A 17,313-nucleotide genomic window follows, 5' to 3' on the forward strand; every position below is an offset into this window, starting at 1 on the left:
GGAGTCTCGGTGGGTGTAACGTACACACTGAGGATCCAAAATAAGTTGTAATGGTGTTAACTTAAAGCCGGGAGGATACACTGTCTTTTTATTTGTTTTTCCTGCTGTCTTCCTCCCTTGTAGCCAAGCAGTATACAAGGCATAGTAGCTTAGCATCTGTTGGGCTGAGGTCTGCCTTGGAAGGCGAGAAGTCATTTATGTATGCTCCCACTCCCTCTAGTGTGGGAGGACCTGGCAAGGATACCTCTAGGAGCACTTACACAGCTAGGCAGGAGCATGCATACCACAACCGGCTCTCTCTGAATTGCTCAGGAAATGCATGTGACTTCAGCTACACGCATGCTTCTCTGGGCTGACAGGGCCCAGTTCTGCAAGGAGGCAGGTTGCTGCTTTCCTGGCTCCTTGCTGAAGCTGAAAGGAAGCCAAATGATGCTGGCATTCGGAGAGTCTCAAAACATTGCAAAATGTGTATTCTCTTGTTTCCTCCTTCCATGAACATGAACCACAGCACGGTCGGTATCACCCTGTTTTACTCCTGCCCTCCAGTCAAAGAGCTGACTGTATTAGATCATGGGCAAAACCATACTCTAAGGAGGAAATCAGAATTATTTTACTGCATGTGCTGAAAGAAATCAATATTATGCCTGAATTACATGTTATTACTAATGTGTAAAAAGCTATTTGTGCAAGCACCTTCATAAAATCTGGCACTAATCATTTGGTCTTGATTTTACTCTAGTAGTGATAGAATTACTTTCCATTATGTGAAATTCCGGTGCACAAAAGTTGACTATTTTATTGGTTTAAATATTCAGCAGACTCAACAGCAACAACTGTTTTCAGTAATTTTGACAAAATAATGTGCAAGGAAATTGGTCTATAAATTGCCAGAATAAAACTTCCCAAACTTTCTGAACTGGAAATAATCACTCTTGATTTGAAATATGAAAAAAAACATAATGACGTGTTTCATCAAATATCAAACGTATAAAACAGTGGTCCCTAAATGTCATCTGCAGGTAATCATAATAGCTGTACTTTTAATTGCATTCCAGCATTTTGTTTTCTTTACATTTAGGGCAATATGACTGTCCAGCCTACTCTAGAACTTAGGTCATGGTATCCTTCCAAGAAGTACAGTTGCTGAAAGGAAAAGGTCATAGCAATCAAGAGAGAAGTGAACTGGGGCATGGGCTTTAGCATGAGCAACATTCAAACAGTATCGAGAACAGAAGTCGGTATCTGAATAACTGTGTTACACCAAAAGATAATCAGGTGTTCTGTTGCTTTCAGAATCTCCTTCAGCTTCCCAGTTAATGAACAAAATTGGAAAGGGAAAACAAAAACTCACTTGTCAGGGACAAGTCTAGATAATTAACTACTTTCAAATTATGATGATAATTACCCAGATTAAGAAAAGGCTCATCTGCGGATTGAACAGAATTATTAGTGAATAACTTCACCATTTGTTCAGGATCATTTACAAACTTATTACCCAGATCCAAGCATAATATCTTTGCTGTAGGCGCAGATCCAAAAGGGTCATTAACAACAATATGAAATTGTTGTGGAGAAAAAGATTTATCTTTAAAATATGTTATAATACTCAACTTTTACTTTTTAAATGAACATTTTGTATTGAACCCAAATGGCACATATTTTAGACAAATGATCTTTCACATATGGTTCTTGTGTCACATGGTTCTCTCCAGTGATGCATTCAATTCTTTTACAAGTTTTTGAATTAAATGGTTGCTCTTCTTGCTGTGCTTGGTCTCAGGGAACTAGAAAACTGCTAATCAGAAGAGAACTCCACATGTACCTTAATGTGCATGGGCCAAAGCTTCCAGTATCATTTTAAGACTCTCCAAATAGTCCAATAGCTTAAGGTTGGAGAACAGAGGAGTGAATAAACTGCAAGAGGTTAGACCTCCATACAACCAAGCCATATTAAATGGATGTAAGCAGTTCTAAACAAGCACAATTTGTTTAGACCCTCTACCCCTTCTCTGAATCTGGCTGCAGCGTGGGATCATTTCGTGACAGACTGCCATAACAGCATGTTGCAATAGCAAGACATTATATTAGTGAAAAAACAGACCTCATAATTTATGTCCTGAACTAGAATATCTAGAACTAGAATCTCTAAAATGCAGTGTTACTGTGAAATCAGATGTCCCTAGAATGCTACCTAAATACCAGCAGATTCCTAAAAATAGAAGAATATGAAAACGTGCTTGAAACATTTTCTAAGGATATCAGTGGTTTTAGTTGAAGAGGCAATATAATCAGGCAAATTTCACCATAGCTTTACACGAAACTTGAAAACTATGAAAGTGTATATAAAAAGTTCAAGTTTGTGAAGCCCTAGAACTGGGCAACATTGGTTCCATGTTGTGCGTTGTTATGTAATCTGTGTTTATACCCAGCTTGTAGGAATATTCCTTGATCCCCATATAGTAAGAAATAGAGATGCAACTTAAGGGCAGAGAGATCCAACTTCAAGAGAGAGCTCACACCTAAGCAGAAATAAGAGGGGACACTCTAGCACTTGAGCAGCACTTGGTTTGGTTGTTCAGGGTCAACATCTAGCTGAACTCCAGGCAGCGAGGAAGTTGTCTGATGCTGGAGAAACACTACTCTTATTAGCTGGAATCAAGTACACTGAGATGTATCTGCACATCGTGCGGGCTGAAATTTCAGAAAATTGAGTTCAGTTTCTTTTCAGGCCACAGGCTGTGTCTTTGAGCAATTCTCAGCCTCCTTCTGCCCGAGCTTCCTTCTGCACAGCGCTCACAGGGGAAGGAAGGGAAAGATGCACCAACTGCTCTGGGAAAACGACTCAGTTTAGCTCTGAGAAGCCCCTGTGGAGCAATCAGGTTTCACTCCAAATGAGAAACCGCTCAAACTTCAGCGTCTGTGATGCCATTGCCAACAAAGCTTTCTCAGCACATTAGTTGGAGGGACGTGCCACCAGGACTGCCATGTCTCTGATGGCACCTGCCCACCGCAGCACTGCCTCCACTGCCTTCACTGTGTCCTGCCCTAAGGGACAGCAGCAGTCCCATGAAAGATTGCGGCCCACAACCTGCCTCTTGCAGGTACCTTGCGGTGGACAGAGCGAGGACAGAGGCCTGACAGGTTTCTGCTGCAGGTACTTCCTCAGACCATCATTTTCAGAGCGTGCATTCAACAAGAACTATAATATCTGGGAGCTGTGCAAACAGGTAACTGAGAAAGAGGAAAATGGAGAAAAGATTGGAGCACAGAACCTCTTTAAGGACGGAAAGGGACATCCTCTTGCTGCTTTTTAAAGCCAGCATTTCTCAAGTATGCTACTCGGTAGTTTTTTGATCTTCTAGAACTCTCCTATCCGTTTAATCAACCTGGTTTGATAGAGAGAGTATATGCCAACATCACGAAACCTCAGAGAGAAGGAACTCGGCTTAAAACATCCTATGTCTGTAAAATTGGAAGCTCATTAATTGTGCTTGCTCAATTACCCCATCCCCCATCTCTGTGGAACATAATCTGGGCTCAGTTTCTGTAGATTTATAAATTTTAAGACTTGATAAGGATAATGATGGTATCTAATAGCAATACTTTCTTACGGGTGGATAGAAAAGATCCAGTGGGAAGAAAGAATACTTACTTCAGAAATTGAAACAAAAAATGTCTAATTCCGCTAATATTTTAGCAGAAAGATTTGACATGTGAAACAGTTCTAGACTTTTCTAAATTTCTTTACCAATGTGTAGATTTTTAAACTAGTATTAGAAGCTCATCAGTTACTAAAATATAGAAAATATTTACAAGAATTTCCACTCACATGAGCAAAAGAGAATATAGAAGCACAGTTTAGAAATATGAAGTGCCACACTATGTACACAAATTAGTACTTATTTCAAGAACACAAGAATGGAGTTAGATTTCAGGCCTTAAGGAATCATTCAGAAATTTGTGTTTGAGTTTGTTGAGTTTGTTGAGGAATACTTTTTCCTCAGACACAGCAGTTCACTTATTGTAAGTCTCAGCAATCTTTTGGTTGCTATCCTTCAGTCTGCTCAGATCACTGAGGTCTAAGGAATTATAGAAGTGTCAGTAGCTACTACTGTTGAGGACTTTTCTAAATTCCTGCACATTATATTCTGTGATGTCACAATTTTAAAGTCATGTTTTGTTTGAAAAAAGCATTTACCCAGCACTGTGTACACAAAATACTTTTCCTTTGGAGAAATGATACCTCTTCATTATTGGTTTGATCCACAGTCCATGAAAACTACTGCAAAGATTTGTTCTTGGAAACATACGCACGGGTTTTGGATCAGAGTCTAGATAGCTCGTAGTCTGGGGAACTGAACACTATCACTTCTTCAAAATAAAAATTGTAAGATACCTTGGGATCCAAAATAAATCACACAGCCAATCAAGCATTAATCTGCCTCTCAAACATTGTGAGTGCTTTTGTCCTAATCCAACAGAACACTAAAGGACGTTCTTAATTACCTGATGACTATATTCAGATTTAAGTGTTTTTACTCACAGCTCACCCAAAAATCAGACAATCCAGTCAGCTACTGTAGTGTAAATTAAAAGCTGAGTCAAGCCTCTCTGATATTTGAGCTCTGCTGGAAACTGGTTACTGCACTAGCAACCCACAATTGATACCCAAATATTTTTGGCAATATTGAATTGAAAGAGAACAGGTACTATTCCTGAGTCACTAAACTCACTAAAGCATCGGTCAATTCAAGCCACCAGATCAACTGAAGGGATTCAGACTACGGTATCTGTTAATTTTTGCTTTACATACATTACTTTTTGTGAATTTGATCCTATGTTGCTTGTCCAGGTGAGATTCTACCTGATTCTTTTCCAGTACTTTTTGGCCCAATGTTATACTATTAATCCGGTACTGCACCACAATCCTTTTGTTACTCTATGATCATTACTGGAGCCATATGCTGGCTGAAAAGACCATGTGGTGCAACCATTTCTTTGGGTTTCCTACCATTTAACATACTGTGATACCTCTAATGGCAAAGCTGAAGCAAATTTGTGTGCATCTGCTTTCTCAGATGGGAAAGGCTCTCTGGCATCTTTGCTATTTTGGATGGCCCCAGAAGGAACTGGTGCATATTGCACTAAATCTGCCTCACCAGAATTGGTATCAATAGTTGTAGCTGGATCACAAACACTTAGCACTGCCTTCAATAGCCTGAATAAGGGTAGGTTTGCAGAAAATCAGTTTGTGCCTTTCTTGGAAGTGGGAGACTGGAAACGATCCACTGTTCCTGGCAACTTCCAGAAATAGAGAAATAAAAGATGACTTGCCCTTATATCCCTAATCCCACAAATATTTACACACATTCTTGAATTTATGCACCGCGAGCAATCCCTTTGACTTCGACAGGACTACCCGCAGCCTTTAGTCAAGCGCTTCTGCCAATCTGTGCATGCCCCGCAACGTCTTTCTGACCGACGGCTGCACCCATAGATAACGGAGTTTATGGAGGGGGTCCTTTTGCGCGCTGCTTGAAGCGGCGTGGCTTGCAGAGCCACCGCGGTCTAACCCTTGTTGGGCCAGCCACAAGGCTGGCTTCACACTCGCTTCGCCTGTCGGGGAGACCTGCGACGAAGCCGTTCCCGCGACGGCACCCACCCGCGCTGGGTGGGCGCCCCGAGGGCAAGCCGCGGGCCCGACCCCACGCTGCACCCGGCTCCTGCCCGGGGCCGCCCAGAGCCGGCAAAGCCACATCTGCTCGCGGGTCGCCGCCGCCGCCACCTCCGCCCGGCCCGGCCCGGCCCGGCCCGGCCCCCCGGCCCCGGCCCCTTCCCCGGGGCGGAGGGAGGGAGGGCGGGGCCGGGCCGCGGCTCCGCGGGGCCGGGCCGCGCCGCGCTGGGCTGGCGGCGAGAGCGCGGTGCCGCCGGCGGCCGAGGAGGGACCGCGGGCGGCAGCGGCGGCGGCAGCGGCAGCGGGCGGGCGCGCGGAGCAGGGCCCGCGGCGGCGGCGGCGGCGGCGACGGCGGCGGCGGCGGCGCCCGGCCCCGGCATGGCCCGGCAGTAGCGGCGGGAGCGCCGCCCGCCCCCGCCCGCCGCTCCCGGCGGCAGCCCCCCGCCGCCCTCGTCCTATGTGACCCGCCCCCGGCGCCAAGATGAAAGGTAGAGGGCCGGGAGCGGGGCGCCGCCGCGGACACGGACACACGTGCGCCGGCGGGGCGCCCGGGGGCGGGCACCGGGCAGGGCACCGGGCAGGGCAGGGTGCGGGAAGGGAGGGGACGGGGCGAGCAGGGTGCGGGCAAGGTGGTGGGCAAGGCACGGTGCAGGCAGGGGGCACGCATGATGCAGGTAGGGCAGGGTGCGCGCAGGGTGCGGGCAGGTGAGGGGGCGAGCAGGGCGCGGGCGGGCCAGCGAGGCGGGCCAGCCCCGGCGGCGGCGGGGGCGAGCCTGAGCCCGGCCCCGCGCACGGGGCTCAGCCGCGGCGCCCCGGGGTGGTTTGTGCTGGTGAGCGCCAAAAATGCGCTGCGGGGAGTCCCTGCGCGTCCCCGCTCCCCACCGCCCCGTCTTTTCTGCGCTCCCCAGCACGGCTTCGCTCGGCACCTACCTTTTGTTTTCCCCCCGCCTCCTCTCTGCTGTCCCGAGAACAAGACATTTGCGTCTCCTTAATTTATTTGTTTATTTTTTGCCAGCGTTGTGCGATGATTCTTGGTGTTGCTTCTAAACATCTGGCAGTGATTAGGTGCCAGTAGAGGCTTAACTGGCTTGTGAAATGTATTTGGCATATTTCTCTTCAACATCCACCGACTGGAAAATATTTGGTCTTTGCCTTGCATCTGCTAAAGCTGAAACTTGAATTCTTTTCCTCTTTCTCTCACATTTTTTCTCCTCCTCTTTTTGTTTTAAATTGGTGAAACATGCAAATTCTGTCAGTTGACCCTGTCCTGAAAAGTTGTGACTGAGAGGTATTAGATAATACACTTTTAAAATCTAGTAAAGAAGCGGATTGCCAACTTGCTAGGGCTGTAACCGAGTAAAGTTATATTAGGAGGTTCCCAAGAAAGCCTCCTGTTTATGAAAATTGATAGCCTTACAGCAAAACGCAGAGCCTTTACACACTGGGGAATAGCTACAATGCAAACATCAAAGGATGTTACGGAAAGTTTAGGAAGTAGTTGGGAGTTTGCGAGAGCTGAGTCTAGTTTTTCTTCAGAGACAAAAATAAACTTGAAGGGTGGAAGGAAAAAGCACACACACGAGAAAATTGCTTTTGGGCACCAGCGTGCCTGTGCTTGGGTTGCGGAGTTCGATTCCAGATGCCAGTCGGCCAGTAAACATCATGATAGTTACACTTAGTTTCCAGAGTCTGGGACACCAAATGATGTGATTATTTATTCACTTGCCAGAGTAGCTGCCCGAAGGGAGGAGAAAGGAGAAGCTTTTTTTTTTTTTGGTGATGGGGGGGTTGTTTTCGCAAGCCCACACACACCGTGTAAGTTATTTCTGGCATTGTGATGTGGTCTCTCTACAGGATCCTGCAATGTATAAGAAGTAATGTATTTATAATGCTCTTTATTTAGAGGGTGTTTGTGCCAAAAGTTTTGTCATCAGCTTGTCATTGTCAGCATAAGTGTAACGGCAGGAACAAACCAAAACAATAGGAATCCAGTAATGTAAAACCACGTGCGTTATCACCCACAGTCTTACGTTGTGTTTGTGTTGGGCTGGGGCTGTGTCCTTTTCGGGGAGGAGGGAGGATGTGAGGGGCAGAGGATGACAACGTTTCTGGGTGACCGTGTGCTGTGACGTACGAAACCAGGAGCTAGGTTCTGATCCCGTTCACGCCGGCAGGCGTTTTGCTGTAGTTTTACATAGGCGTAGGACGTGACCCAGAATGACTTGCCTCTCCTTCCGTCCTGCGCCCATTGCTCTTCTGTACTAAGTGCAGAAGCGGCATTTTGAGGGAAGACGTTACTCCTTCTACGAGCAAATGTTGGTGTCGGGTACTACAGCGAGCGTGAGATGCTTCACGCCGGATGGTAGTCCTTACCTTTCTGTTTTTCTAAGTATTGTCACAGCCTTTTTACTTCCTGCCCTCACCAGAATTATGGAAATCAGTATTATAACGTTCAGAGATCGATCCGGAAAGGACTGTGCTAGTAACAGAAGAACAAAAAGCCTTCAAACAAATCATCAAGTGGCAGTGCAAGAGTTATGGAAGGTATTAGCCAAAATAAATTTTGACTCTGTATTTTCCTTTCCTGGGTACACATTCGGTTTTTCGTATGTTCTCTTTCAGCTTGGTGGTGTTGATAATTCTAGGACTTCAGAACTCAGTGAAGTTACACATTTTCTGAATAATAAAGTGATCTGTGGATTGCAGCTGTCTCTGTATTTACCCTCTCTGGAGAATGGAGGAATATCTAAATAATTACATCATTAAATATCTGCAAGGAATAAATTATATTTTCCATTGCTGCAATTCGTAATGTGTTATGTTTTAAGTCAGTAAAATAAATTGAACTGTATGTTTCATATGCTTGCAGCCTTACTTCCAGTAAGCTACAGTGAACCTCACAAACTTTTGTGATACTTTTTAATAATTCATGTGATTTCTAAAGGGACTTGACTGCTTTAGGGTCAGATGTATCTTTATCTAATGATACTTCTAAGTTTTAGACACTTATTGAGTTATGAGGTAGTATTTGTTGCCGAGGAGACAACTGAAAACAGCTTCCTCATAGTCAAACAACAACACATGTTCAAAACCGTTGAACCTAATTTAAGACAGGGAAAAGTGTTGCTAAAACGGAGAACTTCTTTCTGTACATCTGTAATATATTTTATAACTATTATTTTAAACTATATCTGTAGTCACTACTGTCGTGGCTGTTCTGATGTTAAGTATTTTTACTGTTTAAAATGGGGATAATTATTTGGTGTCTATGCCCAAAATTGGGCAATACCGAAGCCAAGACTGTTGCTCTGAGGCTATTGCTCCAGGCTGAGAGAAGAGGTCTGCATTATGTTATCTGGAGCTGTTCAACTCGTTCTTGTCATTGAGCATCCTTTGCCGAGTTCTTCCTCTCTGCTGTACCAGGCACCTTGTTATACCACTTGTATATCGACAGTCGTGGGCGGAGGAAGAGTCTCATGTATTATCTGAGAAATAGCGTGTGAGCAAACGCCCTGCCCTGTGCAGTTCCTCTCCTTCTGAAACGTTTGCAAGAAGCGAAACAAAAGGGCAGGTTCGTCCATGGTGGTGTTCCTCTGAAGTTGGTAGAGAGGCAACCGCCTCAGAAGTGGTTAAGACTCAAAGTCTGGCTTTCTTAGTGTGGGCTGGCTGCTTTCCCTCACAGGAGTTTCATGCGTTTTGTGTGTGCCTAGGGTTTTCAGTGGACCTAAGCTGGGTATGACAGTTCAGTTTACCTTCAGTTTACCTTTCACAGTACACCTTTTACCAGACAATTAATGGAGTATTGGGCTGTTTTGCTAAAATCATCCTTTCTGTGTTTTAACTTGGATCTGGGATGTAATCTGCAGTGCAGAATTCAGTTGCTCTTTCGTGACTGTATTGAACAAGTCTAAAGAGTAAGGAAATAATCTATTTATTTGATATCTACCTTCTTGCTAGATTTTGGCTTTCTCTCTCTCTAGCCATTTTGATGCCTCTGCTATTTTCAAATGATAAAGCAATAACAGTAATTTTCTACTAATGGAGAAGAGTGTGTATCTCTTTAATCCGGTTGTGCTCCAAACCAAAGGAATAGTCATCTGCAAATGGGTTTCTCCTGGCTAGAAACTTCAAACTGCAAACTTCAAAAATTCCAGTCCAAAGTGCATTGCAGAAGACTAAAAGCATCTGAAGACAAAGGATTAGAAGTAGAGTGATCCAGTAACCTTTACTTAGCTCACTTAAAACAGTACTTATATGAATATAGTGACATAAACATAAAACATATGCAAGTGCTCTGAGTGATGTGTGTTGGACATATCACAGGACCCTACCATAGAAGTTCAAAGGCATGAGCAGTTATAATAAATGTGTGATACAATACAGAACAAATCATGAGCAACGCCACTATATTGTCAATATATCCAAAATTTATTGGTAGCACAGAGGATTTTAAAAGTGTGAATGAGAAAGGTGATTATGCGTGCGTGCATCAAAGGATATTCTTCGTAATGATACAGGGGAAGGCAGAGCATTATGAGCTGTGAAAATACAAGGGAAATCTGCTATTGCACAAATTGGAGTATTACTTTATGACTATGTACTGTATAACTGTATAGCCTGTTAAGCATAATGAGCATGTAAGCTTTTTATTACTGGGTTATTTTTGGTAACTACTTGTAATTGTGCATCTTAGCTCTCAATATTTCGCTTTTCCCTGCTATATAGGACTAAGAGTAGCGCTGGAGAGTCCATCCATGTAAAGGAGGAGGCTATTTAAAATCTCTTGTGGCTTTTTCTCTTGCCACTTTGCATGACTGAAGTTATTCTAGACTGATTTTACTACAGTTGAAAGCTGAATAGAGCCCTTTTTTAAGGGCTCTTTAACAAGTTCTGTAACAAGTAAAGTTCTTTAACACTTTATTTAGATCTGTGTATCTATCTGTGTATCAAAGAGCATTGTGCTTATACATTCGAACACCTTTGCCTGCTTAGGTTGCAGGATAAGGAGGGAAACGTGTAGTCTTGCACAGAGATGCAGCTGATCAGGCGCTGCAGAGCAAACCCAGAGCAAAATAAAGAGAGCTGGAAGAGATGTCAAAGATGAAATCAGTTTAGTGCCCCAAAGTATGCCTGCCCAGTTATCTTCCGATTCCCAAAATGTTTCTTATCCTGAGGTTCTCATTTGTCAAAACAGAGTTTACCTCCTTCCAACCCTCCCCCAATGGAAAGCAAAATAAAAATGATTTTTATCAGGCATTGAAAGTCAACATGATCCTCCTAATAATTTAAGTGTGTTCTGCAGAAGTGAGGGATTGACATACGATGAATTGTCCTGGGAGTTTGACTGCTTTCGCCTGGAATTACTTTTGGTACATAAATTTGAGGTGAATTCGGGGATGTTACTAGGAAACAAAGTGGATGAATTATGGGAGGTAATATAGAAACACCTTGTTCATGAATGTGAATGCCATTTTAATGTTGTCCTCTAACAAAGAGATAGGAAAGCAGGATTTTTCAGTGCAGTAATGCTCTGTTTGCTCTTAAATCGTTACTCTGAAATATGATATGATTTAACTTTTAATTTCTAAGGTTGACCTTCTGCATCATGCAGCTGTTCCTGGCCCCAATACTGGACAGATCTATAGCACTGACCTGTAGCACTTAAGGGCTAACAAGCAGTGCTTTAGCTTTGTTCAAGAAAGCTCCCAATGAACTGTCTTTGTTTTGTGCCTAAAAAGCAAAACTAGGACCATCATTCTCATATCTCTGACTTTCTTTATCTTCTGTCTTCTTTTCATTCTTTGAGAGGGCTCTCCAGTCTTTTTGGCTGAACCAGTGGGGAGTAGATGGGGACTTGAATATTGAAATGCAGCCATTTGTGATGATTCATTTTTTTGTTTTACGCATGTGTTATGTGTAGAGAGACACAATGCTAGTCTTGGATTATAAGGCTCAACAGAGGATCCAGGGCCTGGGACCTTGCCTCTTGCTGTGTTGTGGTATTGAAAGTGGATAGGTTTCCAGATCGGCACCTGAGGGGCAGAGGTGGGGAAAAGCCTTGGTCTCGTTGCTACAATCCACGCTTAAACAACATCTCCAAGGATGCCCCAGGATACCGGGATGTGGGCTCTTTTCCAGGACTGCTTCAGCTAAACCTCTGCCAAGGGTTTCCTAGAGACCCGCTGGAGTCAGGTGCTCTACAAAGCAGAATGAGTGTAATCCCTGCCCTGAAGAGCTTAGTGTGTGAAGAGACAAGCCGAACAAAGGACTGGGCAGCAAAGCTGTGTACTGCGCACAGTGTGAACAGCGGGGACATTGTAAGCGCGACATGTCAGCCTGTGACTTTGTCAGCAGGGTAGGGTTTTTTTGATTGGGATTTTTAAGTTTGGGTTTTGATGGGGAAGGGCTTATCAGAATAGAAGCAAAGAGAGGAATACATTTTAACATGAAAAAGGGCTATAAGGAACAACGTGTAGAGAGGGAAGCGGAAGAAGAGGACAAGTGAAATGAAGCATCTGTGAAGACAGAGGGGAAAGAACAGCCCGTTAGTACAAGCAGGAGACTGTCCAGAATAAAAGCTATGAAAACCAATGGAAACCAATTAGACTGATGAAGTCATCAACATCTGAAGGCTGCAGCTGCTTGCCTGTGCTTCTGCTGGCTCTGTTTCACCTCTAGGTCAGCACTTTGAATATAGACCCAGCTAATAGTGACCAAAAATGCATATAAATCTGGTGGCTGCTCCAAAATCCTTTTGAAATGTGATATGAGAAAGATATTGCTGCTCCCTGTTCTCTTCTCTCTGAACAGTTGTTAATATTAGAGAAACCTCACAAGTGGACAAGTTTTGCCTGTCAGTAACAGGGCTGAGATGGAGAAAGCAAGACAGGATGAGCTTTCTGACACTGCAGATAGTACCTCCGGCTGGGTCCAGGATGCATTTGCTGCACGGGTCTGAGGAGAGGTCTGTGCTAATGTTATATGAACTGTTGCTGTTTTATGGCTTAGAGAGGAATATCATCGTTTTCGACTAATTGGCACAGTATCTCTCCAAATGTTAAAAAAATCTGTTCTTGATAATATTAAAATAAATTTTACAGAGTTGCACAGGGGTATAACTATATAGTTTCCATTAAGTCAGTGGGAAATGCAGGGCCCTAACTATTAAAGCTCTTTGAGAACACACATTATAGGGAGATTTATTTTAAAGGAAACTCTTTATGTTGGATGTCATTGTTACTACAAATTAGTCTTATAGTCCTGAGTTCCCAGTGTGGTACTTACGGGTAAGTTATAATGTGCTGTAAATCCAGTTTTCAAGCAGGTTATAAATTAGCTTCTGAAGTCTGAGTTGAAACTTGGCATGACAATTTTCAGTCCAGATGCCTCACACTCTCTTCATTTCCATTGATTTCAAAATGTAGCGTAAAATATTTCTGTCTATTCTTAATTCAGGACTTCAAACAAAGTTTACTTTTTTTAACCTGTGTTTACCCAACACAAAAGTTCCAGAAATAATTGGGTGCTGTGTGTCTGTAACCAGCACATGATCCAGCATCTCTAAGGTGCTGAGGTCTAGTTTGCTTCGTTAGTTAATTATATTTAAATGGCTGAGGTGGTGTACTGTTAAAAGGTGACAGCTGGACATGTGCATTAGCAGCTTTCTGTAACACCCTCTGTATGCCAACAATGACATCCATAAAAGGAAGGGAATAAAATTGAAACAATTTTGCTAAAATCACATTGCACCAAAGGGTTCCGAGGTCTGATGCTGTTCCAGGGCAGAGAGGGAGGGAGCGACGCAGTGGTTATAGGCCATATAACAGGATAGATTTGGCACCCCTTTTGGGCACCAGGCCAGCTCTTTCTTTCTTGTCCTCAGACTGACTCATAAGTGGTCCATGATTAATTTATTTAAGATTTAAGAACCAGAACTAAAAATTACACAGTTCTACTCAACAGATTTTTGCTTTGCCTCTAGCAAATTAATCAAATAAGAGTCTAATTTGATTTAGATTAAATGAATTCCCTCTGTTAGTTGTGTTAATCCCCAGTTGAACTGCCTTCTTATAATTCCACTCCCTTGAAGCACTGTAGCTGTAACTTATTTAACTCTACAACTTTATTTATTAGAGGTGTTATAGTAATAGCTTATAACTGGAAGGCATTGGTTGGCATTGGTGGGATGTGGTTATTGCCAAAATATCTCAAAGACTTTTCTTTTTTTCTTTTCTTTTTTCTTTTACGTCAGAGTTCTTGCTTTGCACTGACTCCCTTCATATTTGATGTAATTCTGTCCTGCTCAGCTACAGATAGCCAGTTCCTTTTAGTGGTTTGCTGTAAGCTCTGAGTGACAATCCATTGTAGCCCTCCAAGGATACTCTTGTAAACCTGATGAAACGGGAGATCTCTGATGTCCTTCTGTACTGTTAAATAAAATTGGTTCCTCAAGTGCCTGCCTTTTTTTTTTTCGGAAGTTCCCCTTTTTTGGTGGAGTCTCCTTCCGCCAGAGCTCAGCAGAAGTCAGTGGAACAGGAAATCTCATTGTAACTAGATTTTCTGTTTTCTTCTTCTTTCTTATTCTGGATTCTTTCTCTTTCACCTCCCAGATGAAAGCGCTGAAGGTTAGAGCCCTGTTACTTGGGAGCAAAATGCCCACGTGCGTGGGCAAGCCACCCATCCTCGCATGTGCTACGCAGGGGCTGAAACCACAGCTAGCCTCTTGACGCTTGCTCCCGTGTTCTGCCGGGCAACCGAAAAGGAGGCTTGCTGGGAGGTGAAACACGCTTTTAACCTGCCCCCGGTGAAGTTTTCTCATGCGGTGTTTGCAGGTGTGGGAGTGGGTAGGTTTTCTTTGCCTCGCTTTTAAGGACTCTCACCATTTCATGCAGTGAGGGAGCTGCCATGCCACAGGATACGTGCCTGAGGTGATGTTCCCAACCGTCCCTAAGGCTGCGATGTCCTGAACTCCAGGCTTATAAAATGAATTATGGCTGGTCTTTCCTATACTAAAGAGTTAAATCTTTTGGCTGGGATATTACAATGGATTCTGCTTTGCTATCTGCTTCAAGGAAAAGTATGCCCTTTTATGTTTTTCACCCAGGAAAATAATCCTTACATATAAATGTGTGTATGTGTGTAACGGAAATATTGCATTCATTCCGGTTGTCTTTGAAAATGAGAAGGGTTGAATTTAAACTAATCAAAACATTTCAGACTTGTCTTTCACTATGTCAAACCAAACTCACTTATACCAGTAGCAGCCCCACTCAAGTGAATGGGCACCACTGATGTACAAAAGCAAAGCTGCGGTAATATGAACCACAGCTGGTCAAAGCTCATGAATTTGTTTCACTCTGATTTCTGAAGTTGTCCTTAAAATCAGAGGGCATAAACACATAATACATCCTGGAGGTTTTCTTCTTATTTCCTTTGCTGGTCGGCGTGTGTGTTTTTTTAACCTCTGTAACTCATCACAGATTATATTTCCATATTTTTCTCTACAAAGGCTGCATAGTCCCTTTTAAATGAAAATTTAGGTTCTCCTTTATTTACACAATTCAAAGATATCATGAAGCTTTGAGAAAGACCACTATTTTTGTAAAACTTGTCACAAAACTTGAGGATTTTCAGCACTGGAACTTGTACCAGAGAACTGAGGGCCAAGTTTTTGATATCTCCAGTGAGTACGATACCATTCAAAAGGGAATGAGAGGAGAAGGCTGGGACAAATGGCTTTTCCTCAGGACTTAAACTTATTGCTTTGTTTATCAACTTTATTTTTAGTATTTCAAAAACAGATTTCTTTTAGGAAGAACCTGGTAGGAGTTTCAACCCATCCTAGTCTCCTTTTTCAAAGGATGCCGAGCTGTACATTTCTGAAAATTTAGTCTTAAGTTCTTGTTCTGTTCATTTCTTCCTCCCCTCTCTAATGTCCTTAAACTTGTTGCATTGCAGTTAATATTAGTAAAGATTATTTATTATATTTGCATGTGATTTGAGCAAAGTGTGTAGTGGGAGTTATGACTGAAACACCACTGAGCTTAGTCTATTAGGTAATTTTAATAGAACTCCCCTAAAATAAATTCTTGCCTCTTGCTCACGTGGATTAAAAAAGTTTTATCTGATGTTTTAGATTTTAATAAACAAGAAGCAAGGTTACCTGCGGACGAAGCAGTCCTTGCCCATCTCTACTTCCTTGTTTCAAATGCCACAAGTGTTCTTCAGAATCAGGAGGTTTAATGAATAATTATTAAGTATTAAAAATTAAAACAAAAAAAACCAACCCAGTCATCCCTAGTAAGCACAGCACACTGTGTTGCAAATATAAAATAGTAAACAGTCTAGAGGAACATAAATACATTTATGAATACGTTGCCACAGGGCAATGCTGTTGGGCAAAGCAAGAAGAACTAAACAACCAACTTATCCCATCTAGCATCTGCAGGAATAGAGCGGAGCTTTCAGCAAACACTCCTTGAAGCTGAGATGACCTCTGAGGCAGCATTTTGAATGGCTTTGATTCCCCAAGGCTGTGGACAGGGAGGAAGCAGAAGTACTTGATGTGAAAGATGATCAGGGAGCTTAGAGAGAAGTTTGACAGTGTGGGCCTGGGAGAAGGGTCTTGGAGATGTGGTGTAGGATGAAGCAACAGGATTTAGACACGGCCTGGCTGCATGAATCAGATAAGCTATAGATTGGATCAGCCAGATTACACTCCTGAGAAACAAAGAAAGTGATTGTGTTACCACCCCGATAGTAAGAGAGGTCAGGAAGTTAAGGGCCCTGGAACTGATATCTTTTTTATGCAGCTTTTATCTTCTGTGCAAGAGGGGAAGATTTTTCCTTAGTACTTTACGGTTGGGATGAGAAGCTTGGTTGTTGACTGTTCATGGTCACTTGGTTTATTAGTATTTGTCATGTTTTGTCGGGTGACCTTGTCTTCGGATAACATTTGCTAGAATTGTGAGGTTTTTTTTTTTTTTAAAGGACTCTTGCTGCCTTCAAAATCAGGATGTGTTTGTTTTGCCTAAGGAAGTGTCCACTGGTTCTTGCATTTCTTAAATACACATCTAAATTGGGAGTCTCACTCAAGATATGGACAGGAGCGTCCCTGGCAGTAAGCAAAACCTGTACTATCTGGTTAGGAGTATGGGTGAAAGGTTTTGAGCTGTTTTGTGGGAAGTGCTGTGTGAGTAAAGGGTGATGTTCTACAAAATGATACATTCCATGAACAATTGCGCTGTATCAGGTGACGTCTTCCTCAGGCTTCGGTGTGTGGCACTTGGCAGGTTAGAAGGAGGTGTAGGTTAAAATTTTGCCTAGAGGTACACTCATACGATTTGGACTTTGTCAAGCCTGCAAGAGCTTGATATTCAAATTTATATGTTTTGGGAGGACTTCACGTTTGGATACATCCTCCCAAGCCTCCCTAGTGCCCCACGTTAGCCGCAGCCTCTGGTGATGCAGACCAGCCTATTCATCTGCAATAAAATCGTGGACAGCAAAGGGCTCACCCAGCATAGATCTCTCACTCCACTGTGTAAGTTTGTCTGTTTTGAGTCTGCTTTTTCATTACCGCTCATTAAATATTCCTTTCTGGTGAATTCCTTGATGGCCTGGCCTTTGTGCTTCTGTTT

At 43.1% G+C, this 17,313-nt stretch overlaps 2 protein-coding genes across 4 annotated transcripts in view; one reads left to right on the top strand and one right to left on the bottom strand.

Annotated features, from left to right (window-relative positions):
• CLUL1 (clusterin like 1) overlaps positions 1–6,651 on the bottom strand; it is a 61,312-nt gene extending 54,661 nt beyond the window's left edge. The window contains exon 1 of the mRNA XM_009667153.2: positions 6,605–6,651. The gene's annotated coding sequence lies outside the window, so the exon portion shown is untranslated. The remainder of the gene's footprint in view (positions 1–6,604) is intronic.
• COLEC12 (collectin subfamily member 12) overlaps positions 6,034–17,313 on the top strand; it is a 101,487-nt gene continuing 90,207 nt past the window's right edge. The window contains exon 1 of one of the 3 annotated variants that reach the window (XM_068932300.1): positions 6,034–6,162. In XM_068932300.1, coding sequence (XP_068788401.1) covers positions 6,156–6,162 — 7 coding nt within the window. In that variant the 5' untranslated portion in view covers positions 6,034–6,155. Of the gene's footprint in view, positions 6,163–7,952; positions 8,219–16,898; positions 17,217–17,313 lie in introns of those variants that run through there. The other 2 variants (XM_068932301.1, XM_068932299.1) reach the window with 2 other exon arrangements.

The sequence above is a fragment of the Struthio camelus genome, chromosome 2, assembly GCF_040807025.1.
Source record: "Struthio camelus isolate bStrCam1 chromosome 2, bStrCam1.hap1, whole genome shotgun sequence".
NCBI classification, from domain to species: Eukaryota; Metazoa; Chordata; class Aves; order Struthioniformes; family Struthionidae; genus Struthio; species Struthio camelus.